A 13,959-nucleotide genomic window follows, 5' to 3' on the forward strand; every position below is an offset into this window, starting at 1 on the left:
GAAGGGGGTGTCTGTGGGGCGTTGTTTTGTCTGTGTACCGTGTGGGTGTGGCCCTGTGGTGTGCCTGTGTGTGTCTCGGGGTGCGTATCTCGGTGGTGGGTGTGAGTGCCAAAAGCGGCGGGACTGAGGCTTCCGTCCTCCGTCTGTGGTCTGCGGGGAGGGAGCGGGCAGCGCAGGGAGCGGACAGGAGCGCTGCGGGATCCCGGCGCCTTGCGGGCCGAGCCACAGGGGAGAGGTGGATGGGAAAGCGGGGAGGAGGGAAGGGGAGGGGGAGGGGAAAGGGGGAAGGGGAGGGATAAGCGGGAGGCGGGGGCCAGGTCTCCCTGCAGGCCCCGCCCAGCTCCCCCCCACCGGCGTGGTGCCCCCGGCGCGGGCAAGGGCGTGGAGTCCGGGGTCGCGGGGGGGCCGCGGAGGCGTCGAGACCCGCCCCGGGCGCTCCACGCGGACTCCGGCTTTAGTGCTGGGCGCTGCCGCACGGCTGCAAGCCTAGCAATTTTGGGCTGAACAACAAAAGCGAGAGAGAGGGAAGTTGGGGGGCGGGGGCGGCGCGTTTCCCCCCACCCGCCAGGGCCGGCCGCGGGCTCGGAGCAGGTGCCAGGAGGTCGCGCGGCCGGAGCGGGGCTGTGCGGAGCCAGCAGCGCGGAGGCGGAGGCGGGCGGGCGCGAGCGCCGCGCGAGGGGAAAAGTTTCCGACCCTGGAGCGAGAGGCTGAGAAGTTTCGGCCGCGCCAGGCGGCGCCAAAGCCAGGCCAACACTGCCCCCGCGTGGGCGCGGCGCGGCGCTGCAGCCGGCGCAGGGGCCGGGGCCCGCTGCGACCCTTGGGGGAAACTGAGGCTCAGAGAGGGCGAGGTGGGCTGGGCAAGGCCACCTGGAGGAGGGGCCGTAGAATCAGGCCTGCTGAGACCCGCAGGCTCTCCAGGAAATAGCCTGGGTCGGGGACGGGGCGTGAAAGTCCAGAAAGGGAGACAGAAGGGAGGGGACGTCCCAGGGACTGAATCCCATTCCTCGTCCTGGATGTGTCTCCACCCCCTTCCTTCCAGTTACCCCCAGAGTCCAGCAATCAGGTACCCAGTGGAGGGGCGGTGGCAGTGCTGTCTTCTTCCCATCCCCGCAGAGTTTGTCTAAACTAAGCCTAGCTCTATTGCCCTTCTTCTGGAGTCAGGGCGCCTCTCCCAAAAGGCCCCCCCCCATCCACAACCCATCCAGGCCCTAAGGACCCCCACCAGCCACCGCCCAGCCCAATCCCACCGTTTGCAGCCCATTCCTTTGCCATTAAACAAGGCGTCAGGGTGTGGATTCCCTGCTGTTTCCTCAGCGGCCAGGAGGTGGCGAGAAAGACCCGGATCCTGGGCAATGGCGCGGGGCTGGGGGCCACTGACAGCTTAAGGGAGAGACGCGGCAGCTCAAACTTTGTCCAGGGGGCTGGAACGCAGGTGTGGCAGGGGCAAACCTGGTGGGCAGGGGCTTGGCGGTGGCCTGGGGGTGCTGGGTCAGTCAGTGCCTGCCACCTTGTCTTTCACCACCTCCTGATGCAGATTTGAACATCCACCCCCTCATCCCCAGACTAGGAGAGAAACAGTGGGCCCCAACCCGTCCCACACAGGTGCTTTGCCTTCTGGGACCAGAGGGTGCCAACCCTGCTGGGGAAACGCATGAGACTAACACAGGGCTCTCTTCCTTAGGCTGGAGTCTGGACGCCCTCACTCCATAGTGGATGTCAGATGGAGGCTTGGAGCGGGAGGACAGAGGCTTGGAGTGGGGGTTCTCCACCCCTAGGCTGAGTTTCCAGCAGGTGCCTGCTTCGGGTGTGGGCTGATCTAGGTCAACAGAGGCTTGGTCCCAAGTTTTTTGGGTTTTGTTGTTGTTGTTGTTGTTTGTTTTTTTTGAGACAAGTTCTCACAGTCTCACCCAGGCTGGAGTGCAGTGGCAGGATCACAGCTCACTGCAGCCTCAATCTCCTGGGCTCAAGCGATCTGCCTGCCTCAGCCTCCCAAGTACCTGGGGCTAGAGGCGTGGACCACCACGCTCAGCTATTTTTTTTTTTTTTTAAGAGACAGGGTCTATGTTGCTCAGGCTGGTCTCAAACTCCTGGGCTCAAGCCATCCTCCCACCTCGGCCTTCCAAAGTGCTGGGATTACCGGCGGGGACCATCGTGCCCAGCATGTTCCCAGGTTTGAGGTATGTGGCAGGCTCTCCCACCTTCCAGAAGAGGGGTTCACTTGGTACAAGTCCTGAACCCCAGAGATGCCCTGTCCCCACCCCTCAGCCTCATCCTGGCTGTGTCTCCATCCCCTTCCTTCCAGGAACCCCCAGAGACCAGCAATCAGGTGCCCAGAAAGGCTTGTGGTGTGAGACCTACTGGCAGGTCCCAGCCACCTGGGATGTGCCTTTATTTGTGGGGCAAGGAAGGACGCTCCTCATTGCCTGGCCCCTGTGTGCCCCTGGCCTTGGGCTCGCGAGTGTTCACCTCTGATCTGGCTGCAGTGTTGCGGAGGCCAGGAGGAGCTGGTACCCCTTAGGGCGGCCTTGCTTCAGGACCGACTGCAGCACCCGGTTGGGCAGGAGGGACTCCTAGAGTGAGACAGAGGACCAGCTGGCTGCTACCAGGACCTTGGGGCAGGGGACTGGGCTGCCAGCGGGATTCTATGCTGAAGCCCTGTTGGGCAGGTAGTGCTGTCAGCCCCATTTTAAAAGATGAGAAAACAAATGCAAGGTTGAGCACAGTGGCTCATGCCTGTAATCCCAGCAGTTTGGGAGGCCGAGGCGGGCAGATCACCTGAGGTCAGGAGTTCAAGACCAGCCTGGCCAGCATAGTGAAACACCATCTCTACTAAAAATACAAAAATTAGCTGGGTGTGGTGGCAGGTGTCCCCATTGCAGAGGTTGCAGTGAGCCAAGATTGTACCACTGCACTCCAGCCTGGGCGACAGAGCAACACTCTGTCTCAAAAAAGCAGAGAGGAGAGGGGAGGGGAGGGGAGGGGAGGGGAGGGGAGGGGAGATGCAGAAAGGAACTGTGATCGGAACCCAGGCACCTGGCTTAGAGCCACCCCTTGACTGCTGCCCTTTGAGGGAGATGCAGGAACACAGGGCGTGGCCACTGCAAGCGCCCACGGTGACTTGGCTCGCCGGGAGGGTCCACTTCCAGCCCCAGCCACCCCACCAAACAGGGCTGCTCCCGGGGCCAGCTGCCAGCAGGGGCTCACCAGCTTCTAGCTCCGAGAGCAAGACCATTTGCCCACCTGCTCCAGGTGGCCGTGGGGGTCCAAGAAGGCTCGGAGGCCGCTTTGCGGCCTCTGAGCAGCGGCCTTCTTCCATGAACAGAAGGGCAGGCTGCCGTTCACGGAGGTGTCCTCAGAAAGGTAGCCCTGTGGCTTCTTGGTGGACCTGGGGAGACAGGACCCCATGAGCTTCCTGCACTCTGAGTCCCCGGCCCACCCATGGCTGGCAGAGCCCTTGAGGACCCACACTGGCAACCCGCCTGCTGCTGGGTGGCGAGGTCTGTAGGCAAAGGGGGTGGGGAGCCCTGGCAATGTCCGAGAGTCCCATCCCCTTCCCCGGAGCCTCACAGGCCAGTGCAGTCCCAGGACGAGGAGCTGGTCAGGGTCTCCTCCTTGGCCCCAGGGTATAGGGCTTTGGGCAAACTCTCCAGCCGTTTTCCCACACTCCCAAACACCCGCTCTGACGCCACTGGCAAGGCGGCCTTCCGGTTCACAATGACGCTCTGTTGGACTGCAGGAGAGAGGGTGGGGTGAGATCTCTGCCCGGGAGGAGGGCACTGGTGCCCCCACCCTCTTTTCCTCCCTCTGGCAGGCAGGGCTGGTCAGAGCCCTGTCTCCATGGCAACCCCAGGCTCCCCAGCGCCTTCTGGCTGCCTCCAGAGAAGGCTTGGGTTTTAAAACCACCTGGCATGACTGTTTCTGTTATACCCAAGCCGTGCCCCTGCGCACCCCCACTCACGCTGCAGCCGGAAGCGTGCCCCCTTTCTCGCAGTGGGGAGACCGCTTACCCCATCATAGAAATCCCAGCAACCACGCTGAGAGTGCTGAGGGCTTCAGGGAGGGCTGGCTCAGGGCTGGGGGCTCTTCCTGTCCAACAGCAGCCATACGAGGTGGTCCAAGGACCCTGAATTCCCCAATGGCTGCCCCAGGGTGGAAAGGGCTGGGAAGCAGCAGGCTGGCCCCCACGTCTCCTCGGCACCCTGCTGGCCTGGACACCATGATAGCTCCTTATGGCCAGTGGCTGACACGGAATCATCTCCTGTATGCACCAACTGCTATTCACATGAAATTGTTTCTCCTGGGCTTGTCCTGGCCTTGGAATCCCAGGAGGGGCCCGGGGGCACTCTGGCTTCTATTTGTGGCTCTGTGTCACCCACACAAGCCCATTCTGCTTCTGGGGCCTTGGTTTCCCCACCAAACACACAGAAGTTGGGCAAAAATCACAGCTTCTAACTCCAGCTTCCTGTGATGGTAAGGGGATTGCATCAGATCCCTCCCAAATCAGCGAAGGTCCTAGGTTTGCAGGGCATCGCCTACAGCTAGACCTTGAGGCAGACATTTCCTGAAACTGCACATAGTAGGTGCTCAATAAACAGCTAGAGGACGTTGACTGTTGGGGGCCCTGGGGGCTGCTGGATCCTGAGAAGAGGCTGGGCACACAGAAAAAGGTGGAGCTTGGTCAAGGTTATACCAGAGTAAGAACAGGGACTTCTCGCCTGCTTCTCAAAACACACTTCAGAAAACTCACTGGGAACTGCAAAACGGACACCATTACATCCAGGGTCTGGTGGCTCTTAGCTTCCTTGCTGGACCAGGCAGTGCCAACTGTCTCCAGGAGAGAGAAAGTTTCCTCTTCCCGGCTTTTCTGGGCACCTCCTCAGGCAGGCTTCGAGGTCTGCCTTCATGGATGTCGAAGGAAGATGCATCCAATGGCATCTGGACCTCCTCCAGCCACTGTAGGCTGTGGGGACTGGGGAGGGGAGCAAGTGTGGGCTCCGGAGGCTCTGGTGACGGGTTTCAAGGTGGGCAGATACGGCGTATGGGAACCCCTTGGCAGCCAGCAGTCCAAGGTGCCGCCCGCGTTGGAACACCTCCACTGGACTCTGGACCCTCTGCTTGGTCTTCGAAGGTCAACCTGACATCCTCCAGGGAGGCTAGTTCAGGCACATCCTCTGCAGGATCACTGATCTCTTGGCCTTTGCAAGCTAGTCCCTCACTCTGGGGGCCCAGAGCTACAGCCTCTCTGCCCTCCTGGCTAGAACTTTCCGGAGTCTCGAGGCTCCCCATCCCGTCTGCTTACCTGAGCGTCTGCGCTCCCAGTAGCGGAGCGTTGTGTCCTGCAGGGTCTCGTCAGCGAATCGCACCCGGAAAGGGCAACGCCGCCTGCAGGGCCTAGAGCCTTCCCCCAAGGGGTTGTGGGTCAGGGCAGCCTTGAGCTTGGGGACCTGTGCATCGTGGGGCCTGCTGAGAGAGGGGAGAGAGGCCTGTGCTCGAAGCCCCCCGCTGTACCCCAGCACACACCCACCAGCCCCAGACTCGCTGTGAGATCCTGGACAAGTGCCCTACACTGGTCTGTAAGAATGGATAACGCCAATCACAGCAGCCAGCCTTAACGGAGCACTTCCTACCCGCCAGGCAGGCTCCAGCACGCACATACACCATCCCACCAAATGCACACAGCCCCCATGAAACGCTGTTATCATTCTCATTTTATAGTTGAGGAAACAGAGGCACAGAGACTATTCCAAGATCATGCAGCTGTAAGGCATGGAGCAAAGACCTGCATCCTGGTTCCAGAGCTGGCACCCTCGCACGTAAAGCAATTTGGCAGAGAGAATAAGAATGCCAGCCCAGGAGTCATGCAGTCCTGGGTTTCAGTCCTGACCCTTTTGAGCCTGTTTTCTTAGCTGTAAAATGGGAATCACTGTGCCCACTCTACAGGGTTGTGAAGAAAGGAAATGGGCTGTAGAAGCATCCAGCCCAGGGTCTGCAGGACCCAGAGCAAACATCACTAACTGGGAGCTGTTTTTGTTTTTGTTTTTGTTTTGTTTTTGAGACAGATTCTCGTTCTGTCGCCCAGGCTGGAGTGCAGTGGCGCGATCTCGGCTCACTGCAAGCTCCGCCTCCCAGGTTCACGCCATTCTCCTGCCTCAGCCTCCCCAGTAGCTGGGAATACAGGCGCCCGCCACCACGTCCGGCTAATTTTTGTATTTTTAGTAGAAACAGGGTTTCACCTTATTGGCCAGGCTGGTCTCGAATGCCTGACCTCAAGTGATCCACCCCCCTTGGCCTTCCTAAGTGCTGGGATTACAGGCGTGAGCCACCGCCCGACAGCCTGAACTGTTCTTATTGTAACTCTCTATCTCAATCATGCCCCATCCCAGCCACATGACCTTTGGCAGACTGTCTCCAAGTCTCCATTTGGCAGTTTTTTTTCCCCCTTTAAATTATAGGCACAATAATACCATCCTCCTGGGTTTGGTGAGTATCAAATGATTTACATGAGGCATCTAGGACATGGCCTGGCACAGGGTTTGGCCTTAATCAAGGGTATCTGTTTTATGTATATTTCATAGATAACATTGTTCCATTTATTGTTATTAATTTCAGCCTCAACTGGGTGTGGTGGCTCACGCCTGTAATCCCAGCACTTTGGGAGGCCAAGGCAGGCAGATCACAAAGTCAAGAGATCGAGACCATCCTGGCCAACATGGTGAAACCCTGTCTCTACCAAAAATACAAAAAAATTAGCTGGGCACGGTGGCGTGCACCTGTAGTTCCAGCTACTCAAGAGGCTGAGAATCACTTGAACCCAGGAGGTAGAGATTGCGGTGAGCCAAGATCGCGCCACTGCACTCCAGCCCAGCGACAGAGTGAGACTCCGTCTCAAAAAAAAAAAAAAAAAAAAAATCAGCCTCAAGGACAAGGCTGCGGGAAGGCCTGCTTGACCCACCTATAGCTCTGTTATTGAGGAAGGTCATGGCTGACCGCTAGTATGCACATATTTATGTCTGCATCTGTTCATCTGACCACATCTGTATGTCTGTGTAGATGCGGAGGGAATGCTTTTCATCAGCCCCCAAAGAGCCAAGCAGTTGAGAGATGTCAGGACAGTGCCTGGGTACATGCCTTGGGACCTAGTCATCCAACAGTTGTCTGCTCAGGAACCCCTGCTCTCTGCTGGCTGCAGGGCCAGGCAAAGGCATAACCCAGCTCTGCCCGCCTGCCTGAAATCTCAGCATCTCCACTCGAGGGCCACAGGAGCCTGTTCTGAGGCACTCCAGTGTCCCCTGCAGGGGGCCTACCAGGGAATCTCACACACAGTAAGGTGTTCAAGTATTTGCTCTTGAATGTGAAAGTCTGTGTTTGTCTTTGCTTTTGCTCACATTTGAGAGAATGAATTCCATACTTTTATTTATTATATCTTGTGAGAAGTCATGTGTATATTTGGCCTGATTGGTTGAAAGTTCTGAGGTTGGTAAATGTGTTTCACTTTTTTTTTTGAGACAGGGTCTTGCTCTGTCGCCAAGGCTGGAGTGCAGTGGCACGATCTTGGCTCACTGCAGCCTCAACCTCCCAGGCTCAAGCAATCCTTCCGCCTCAGCCTCCCGAGTAGCTGGAACCACAGGCATGCACCACCACGCCCAGCTAATTTTTTGTAATTTTTGTAGAGACAGGGTTTCACCATGTTACCAAGGCTGGTCTCAAACTCCTGGGCTCAAGCGATCCTCCTGCCTCAGCCTCCCAAAGCACTGGAATTATAGGCATGAGCCACCATGCTTGGCCATGTGTTCCATTTCTAGTTCCTACTCTGATCCATCAGGGGTATCTGCCTGGAGTACTGTGTGACGAAGGGTTCTGAGGCTCAGTGGGGAAATATGATCCATTAGTTTTGTCTGCTGCGGGTATGAGATGAGGCAGAATGATATGTTTGTGATGTATTTACTCTCCCTGGTCTTTAAACTCATGGGCAGTGCCGTTCACCCTTCAACCCTGCTTAAGCCTGGAGGAATTTTAACCTGGAAGAACTGTTTCTGTCTTCTTTTCCCCCTGTGTTAAAACTATGGTGTCTAGGCCCAGGTAGGTTCCATTGCCTGGGCTCTTCTCTTACCTCCATCCCTTATTTTTCTCCCAATATTCAACATATAGTAAAACCTAATAAAAGTTAGAGTAAGAAATGGACAAATGATGGTGGGATGGGTAAAAAGATGGAAGCCTGGGTGGGTGGGTTGATGGGTGGATGGACTGATGGGTGAGTTAATGAAAGGGTCTGAATAGAACTGAACTATGAATGTATGGGTAGAGGGACAGATGCGTGGCGGGATGATTAACGTAGATGGGTAGGTAGGTTTGTGGATGGCTTTATGACTAGATTAGCGATGGACAGTGTCCTGGGTTTACAAGTGGGTGGAAGGATTTGTGGATGTTTGATCATTGGATCAATGGATGGATGGACAGAAGTGTGGGAGTTTTATTTTTTATTATTTTATTTTATTTTTATTTGAGACGGAGTCTCACTCTGTTGCCCAGGCTGGAGTGCAATGGCACAATCTCTGCTCACTGCAAGCTCTGCCTCCCGGGTTCACGCCATTCTCTCGCCTCAGCCTCCTGAGTAGCTGGGACTACAGGTGCCCACCACCACACCTGGCTAATTTTTTGTTTTTTTGTATATTTTTAGTAGAGACGGGGTTTCACCGTGTTAGCCAGGATGGTCTCGATCTCCTAACCTCGTGATCCGCCCGCCTCGGCCTCCCAAAGTGCTGGGATTACAGGTGTAAGCCACCGTGCCCTGCCGAAGTGTGGGAGTTTTAGATGAATGACTGGCTAGCTGGTTGGCCAGGTAGATGAATGGATCCACTGGACACCTGATTCATGGGTGGGTGGGTGAGTGAATGTATGGATGGATGGAGTCATGGGTTCGTGATAGATGAATGGGTGGACAGAAGGATGGATGGATAGATGGAGATTCATGAACAGGTTGTAGAAGACCTGGTTCATGGATAAGATGGATGCAAGGATGGATGGGTGAATGGGAAAATGAATATATGAATGGATTCATGGATGAATTATGTGTTGGTAGAAGACCTCATTAATGGATGAGTTGATTCATTGATGAACTGGCGAATGAATCTTGAATGGGTTTGTAGAAGATCTGATTCACGGACAGACGTATGTAAGGATGGATGAATGGGTAGATAGGTGGATAAATGAATACATTCATGGGCGAAAGAGGAAAGAAAGGAAGAAAGAAATACCCCTTTCCTCCACTACCCTACCCTTATCCCGCCCATCACTCACTGGTTGGCCTTTCTGACAGTGGTGAATTGTGAGTGATCACCCTTCAGGGGCCCCAGAGTAGGTGTCTGCTGGAGCGAAATCTTCGTAAGACTATCCTGGAGGTTCGATGACTGGCCCCTTAAAGACAAACAGGCCACATCTGGCATGAGTGGCCAGGCTGTCCTGCCCTGGAAACATCGATGGCAACCCCGTCCCCACCAAGAAGCGGACTGACGCTTACCACACGTCTGGGAGGAACGAACAGTTGGGACACCGCGGAGACCCTGGGCAGTGCTCTAACACACCCCTTTGATGTTGCGGTGCTGGGGATGCTGGAGCCAGGAGGAAACAGTTGTGAGCCTTGGCTGGGGAACGGTCCTTCCTAGTCATATGGCCTCGGGGTGATGGCAGACCAGCCCTCAAGGATGGGTTGCGAGGGCTCTGAGATACTCAGCTAACATTAGCATCCTTCTAGCCTGGGTGGTGGGGGTGGTGGGTGCGGGGACACAAGGGACCACCCCCCACCGGCAATGACTCAGGCCCGCCCCCCGGGCCCCGCGGGGCCTCACTCAGTGGCTCCGGCTCCTCGGCGCACTTCTGGAGCTGGTGCAGGAACTCACGGAACCGGCTGGGGAGGAGCTCTCCTAGGAAGGCGCCCAAGAAGTCGGGGTCCTCCCTGGCCACGCCCCTCCGGGGGCGCTCGCGCTCTCCAGGCCCGAGCTGCCTGGGCGCCGATTCCCGGGACGCGCCGGCCGACAGCAGGAGAGGCAGCAGCAGGGACCGCAGCAGCCCCCGCTTCCGCACGGCCCGCCGGGTCTCGGTGAGCAGGGCGGGCAGGCGCGGCGGGAGGAGTCCGACGCCCACCCCGGGCTCGGCGTCCCCTTCCGGCCACCACGCGGCGCTGCCCTCCGGGATCCTCGAGCTTTCGGAGCCCCGCGCGCCCAGGGCCGCTCGGAGCGCGGGCGGGGTCAGCTTGGGCAGCCGCGGGTCGCTGCTGCGTCGGAAGTCGCCGTCGCCAGGGAGCCTCTTGGGCGCCATCTCCTGGGCCCCTGGGCGAGGTCGACGCCGGAACATGCTTGGCCCCGCACTCAGCTCGCCGCACCCTCAGCGCGCGTGGGTTGGGGGCGCCGGATGAGGTGGGGAAGGCATAGTCCAGCCCCAGGCCATAGTGCCCCGGGCGGGGCAGCGCGGTGCGGGGTGAACGCCACCGGCCCGGCGGACAGCGAGTGGCTTCAGGAAAGAGCTCCCAGAGCCTCTGTTTCCTCACCTGAAAAATGGTGACAGCAAGAGTAGCCAACTTTGGCGGTTGCTCTGACGTTTAAATGAGCAAGTACATGCCAGTCTTAGAACAGTAAGCTCGGAACAGTGCCAGGCACGCTGGCCAAGCTTACCCATAGACTAGCTGCCATTCTTAGTATTTAAAAGTTATTATTATTTAGGATTTAGTCCCAGCTCCACCACTTACTAGCTTTGTAACCTTGGCCAAGCCAATTAACTTCCCTCTGCCTTCCCTGGGGGCTCTGGTCTGCAGAATGGGGATAATAGCAGCACCTGCCTCTTTGCAGCCGTGAAATGGCATCACCGCTGGTAGAGAGAGCACTTAGCCTGCCTTGCAGTGTTCAAATCGTTTAAGCTGTTACCGTCATTAGCGCTCTACTGGGAATTAGGAAACCTGGAACCAGCTTGAGGGAAGAGAGACCTGACCAGCAGCCTCCCAGCCCTGGTGCTGCCTCAGAGACCCCTGGGTGGGGAGCCTGTTGAAAATACAGATGACTTACCCCCAGCCCCCATTCTGATTCAGTATGTCTCTGCTGGAGCCAAGACAGTTTTTTGTTGTTGTTGTTAAAGAGATGGGGTCTTGCTAAGACGGGGTCCTGCTGTCGCCCAGGCTGGAGTGCAATGGCACCATCATAGCTCACTGCAGCCTCAAATTCTTGGGCTCGAGTGATCCTCCTGCCTCAGCCTCCTGAGTAGCTGGGACTACAGGCACACACCACCAAAGTTGGCTAATTTTTGTATATTTTGTAGAAATGGGGTAGAATTTTTTTGTATTTATGTTGTACAGGCTGGTCTTGAATTCCTGGGCTCAAGTGATCCACCTGCCTTGGCCTCCCAAAGTGCTGGGATCACAGGCATGAGTCCCCACTTCTGGCCAAGACACAGACTTTTAACAAACTCCCCCTTTGGGAGGCAGAGCCCCAGTCTTACTCCCAGCTCTGACACTGAGGGGTTTCTAAGCCTGCTTCCTCCCAACCACACCCCACTCCCAGATTGTTGTCAGCTCTGAGCTGGCTCTTGGGCAGTGTCACACTCACCCTGGTGGGCTTCTGGGCGGGGCCTGAGAAGGTCCTGTGAGTTTAAAGCTCTCTACAGGCAGGCTGTAGAGCCCATCTTCCCTGCCTGGTGCCTCTCCCAGCCCCTCCCGGCTGCCTCTGGGCCGCTTCAGGGTCATTGTGATCCGTCCCTCATCCCGGGCATCTGAGTAGCAGTGGTCACTGAGGCCTGGGGACTAAGGGTGGGGCTATTGTGCCCTGGATGCCCTGGCCGCAGCTACCTGGGGCACTGGGACTCTGACCAGGGCAGCCAGGCCTACTACCCCTTCCAGATCTGGGAGGCTCAGGCTGGGTGGCTCTGGAAGTAGAACTTCCACCCCAAGACCAGGCGGTCAGAATACAATGGACCTAGAGATGAACAGACCCTGCGAGGCACGGTGGCTCACGTCTGTAATCCCAGCACTTTGGGAGGCCGAGGCGGGCAGCTCACGAGGTCAGGAGATCGAGACCATCCTGGCTAACACGGTGAAACCCCGTCTCTACTAAAAATACAAAAAATTAGCTGGTCGTGGTGGTGGGCGCCTGTAGTCCCAGCTACGTGGGAGGCTGAGGCAGGAGAATGGGGTGAACCCGGGAGGCGGAGCTTGCAGTGAGCCAAGACCGCAACACTGCACTCCAGCCTGGGATAGAGAGTGAGATTCCATCAAGAAAGGAAGGAAGGAAGGAAGGAGGGAGGGAGGGAGGGAAGGAAGGAAGGAAGGAAGGAAGGAAGGAAGGAAGGAAGGAAATAAATAAATTAACAGACCCAGGCCGGGCGCGGTGGCTCACGCCTATAATCCCAGCACTTTGGGAGGCCAAGGCGGGAGGATCATGAGGTCAGGAGATCAAGACCATTCTGGCTAACACGATGAAACCCTGTCTCTACCAAAGATACAAAAAATTAGCCGGGTGTGGTGGCGGGCACCTGTAGTCCCAGCTACTCAGGAGGCTGAGGCAGGAGAATGGCGTGAACCCCCAAGGCAGAGCTTGCAGTGAGCCGAGATCGCACCACTGCACTCCAGCCTGGGAGACAGAGCGAGACTCTGTCTCTCAAAAAAAAAAAAAAAAAAAAGCAAAAAACAGACCCACTTTCAAGTCCATGGTCCGCTGTTTTGCTGTGTGATCCTGGAGAAGTATCTTCTTTCTCAGGACTCCCTGGGCCTTGTCACTGAATGTTGGCTGGGAGAGGGCCGAGAGGAAGCTCATAGTATCGTGAAGCTGGGGTGGGAGACAAAGGTCATTTACATGAGTATTTCACTGGTGTGGCATAGTTTCATAATTTGAAAATGAAGAAACGACTTTGTAATTCAGATAACAGAGTGACTCACTAGAGGACACGTCGCCAAAGATATATTCTATTTTCTGTCAATGCTTCTCACCAGGGATGGAGGGACATACTTTCCTGGAGAGCTACAATATTGAGTGGGGGAGGGAGATATTTTTGTATTTATTTAAAGGGTATGTGACTTTTTTTAATGGCTGAGAAACACCAGATTAACTAGACGGTTTCTTTTTTTCTTTTTTTTGGAGACGGAGTCGCGATCTTGGCTCACGGCAGGCTCCGCATCCCGGGTTCACCCCATTCTCCTGCCTCAGCCTCCCGAGTAGCTGGGATTACAGGTGCCCGCCACCATGCCCGGCTAATTTTTTTGTATTTTCAGTAGAGACAGGGTTTCACCGTGTTAGCCAGGATGGTCTCCATCTCCTGACCTCGTGATCCGCCCGCCTCGGCCTCCCAAAGTGCTGAGATTACAGGCGTGAGCCACTGCGCCTGGCCTAACTAGATGGTTTCTAAGGAGCCCTCCAGCCCTTGCACTCTGCAAACATTTATCAAGCAACTACTATGCGCTAGACTTGGGAATTCAGAGATGCCAGAGGCTTTGAGGTCAGGGAGCTGGCCAGTCCTGGGAAGGCCTTGGAGCGTGGGTGTGGGGAAGAGGCTTGCTCTTCTGTTGACAGGAAATAAGACGGCTGGATTTTTAGGCATGCAGAGCTTGGATCAGAGCTGCCCCCTGGCGGAGGATTCCGGACACCCCCACCGATTGAAATTGCCCAGGATCAATCCCTTTGCTTAGAGACACACAAAATGAAGCCTGGGAGAGGGGCTCAGACCAGGGGTAGCAGTTGTGACCTAGAATAGTCTAGAGGGGATGCCAAATAATATGCACATACACACATCCTGCGGACTCAATGCAGAAGGGGCTTTTTAGCATCCCCTTTCTCCTGTAGCTTTCAGCACATTTAGAGCAAACACACTTTAAGCACCTTCTGTGTGCATCGCCCAGAGGAAGGAACACCAGGATAGTATTATTATTATTTTATTTATTTATTTTTGAGACAGAGTTTCGCTCTTGTCACCCAGGCTGGAAAG

The 13,959-nt window shown here is 56.3% G+C and overlaps 1 protein-coding gene across 2 annotated transcripts; it reads right to left on the reverse strand.

Moving 5' to 3' along the window:
* Positions 1-2,340: 2,340 nt before the first annotated feature.
* C8H9orf50 (chromosome 8 C9orf50 homolog) lies at positions 2,341-10,552 on the reverse strand. Of its 2 annotated transcripts, none has more exons than XM_030818004.1 (7): positions 9,846-10,552; positions 9,518-9,608; positions 9,298-9,414; positions 5,300-5,463; positions 3,568-3,730; positions 3,241-3,385; positions 2,341-2,570 (listed from the first exon to the last, which is right to left on the reverse strand). In XM_030818004.1, exons 1-7 carry the CDS (start codon positions 10,348-10,350, stop codon positions 2,463-2,465), a joined length of 1,293 nt encoding a protein of 430 aa, XP_030673864.1. In that variant the 5' UTR covers positions 10,351-10,552; the 3' UTR covers positions 2,341-2,462. The 2 variants fall into 2 exon arrangements, with proteins under 2 accessions (XP_030673864.1, XP_030673865.1); XM_030818005.1 differs by having other exon boundaries at positions 5,300-5,460; positions 9,846-10,350.
* Between the last annotated feature and the right edge of the window lie 3,407 nt (positions 10,553-13,959).

Source organism: Nomascus leucogenys, chromosome 8 (genome assembly GCF_006542625.1).
Source record: "Nomascus leucogenys isolate Asia chromosome 8, Asia_NLE_v1, whole genome shotgun sequence".
Classification (NCBI taxonomy): Eukaryota; Metazoa; Chordata; class Mammalia; order Primates; family Hylobatidae; genus Nomascus; species Nomascus leucogenys.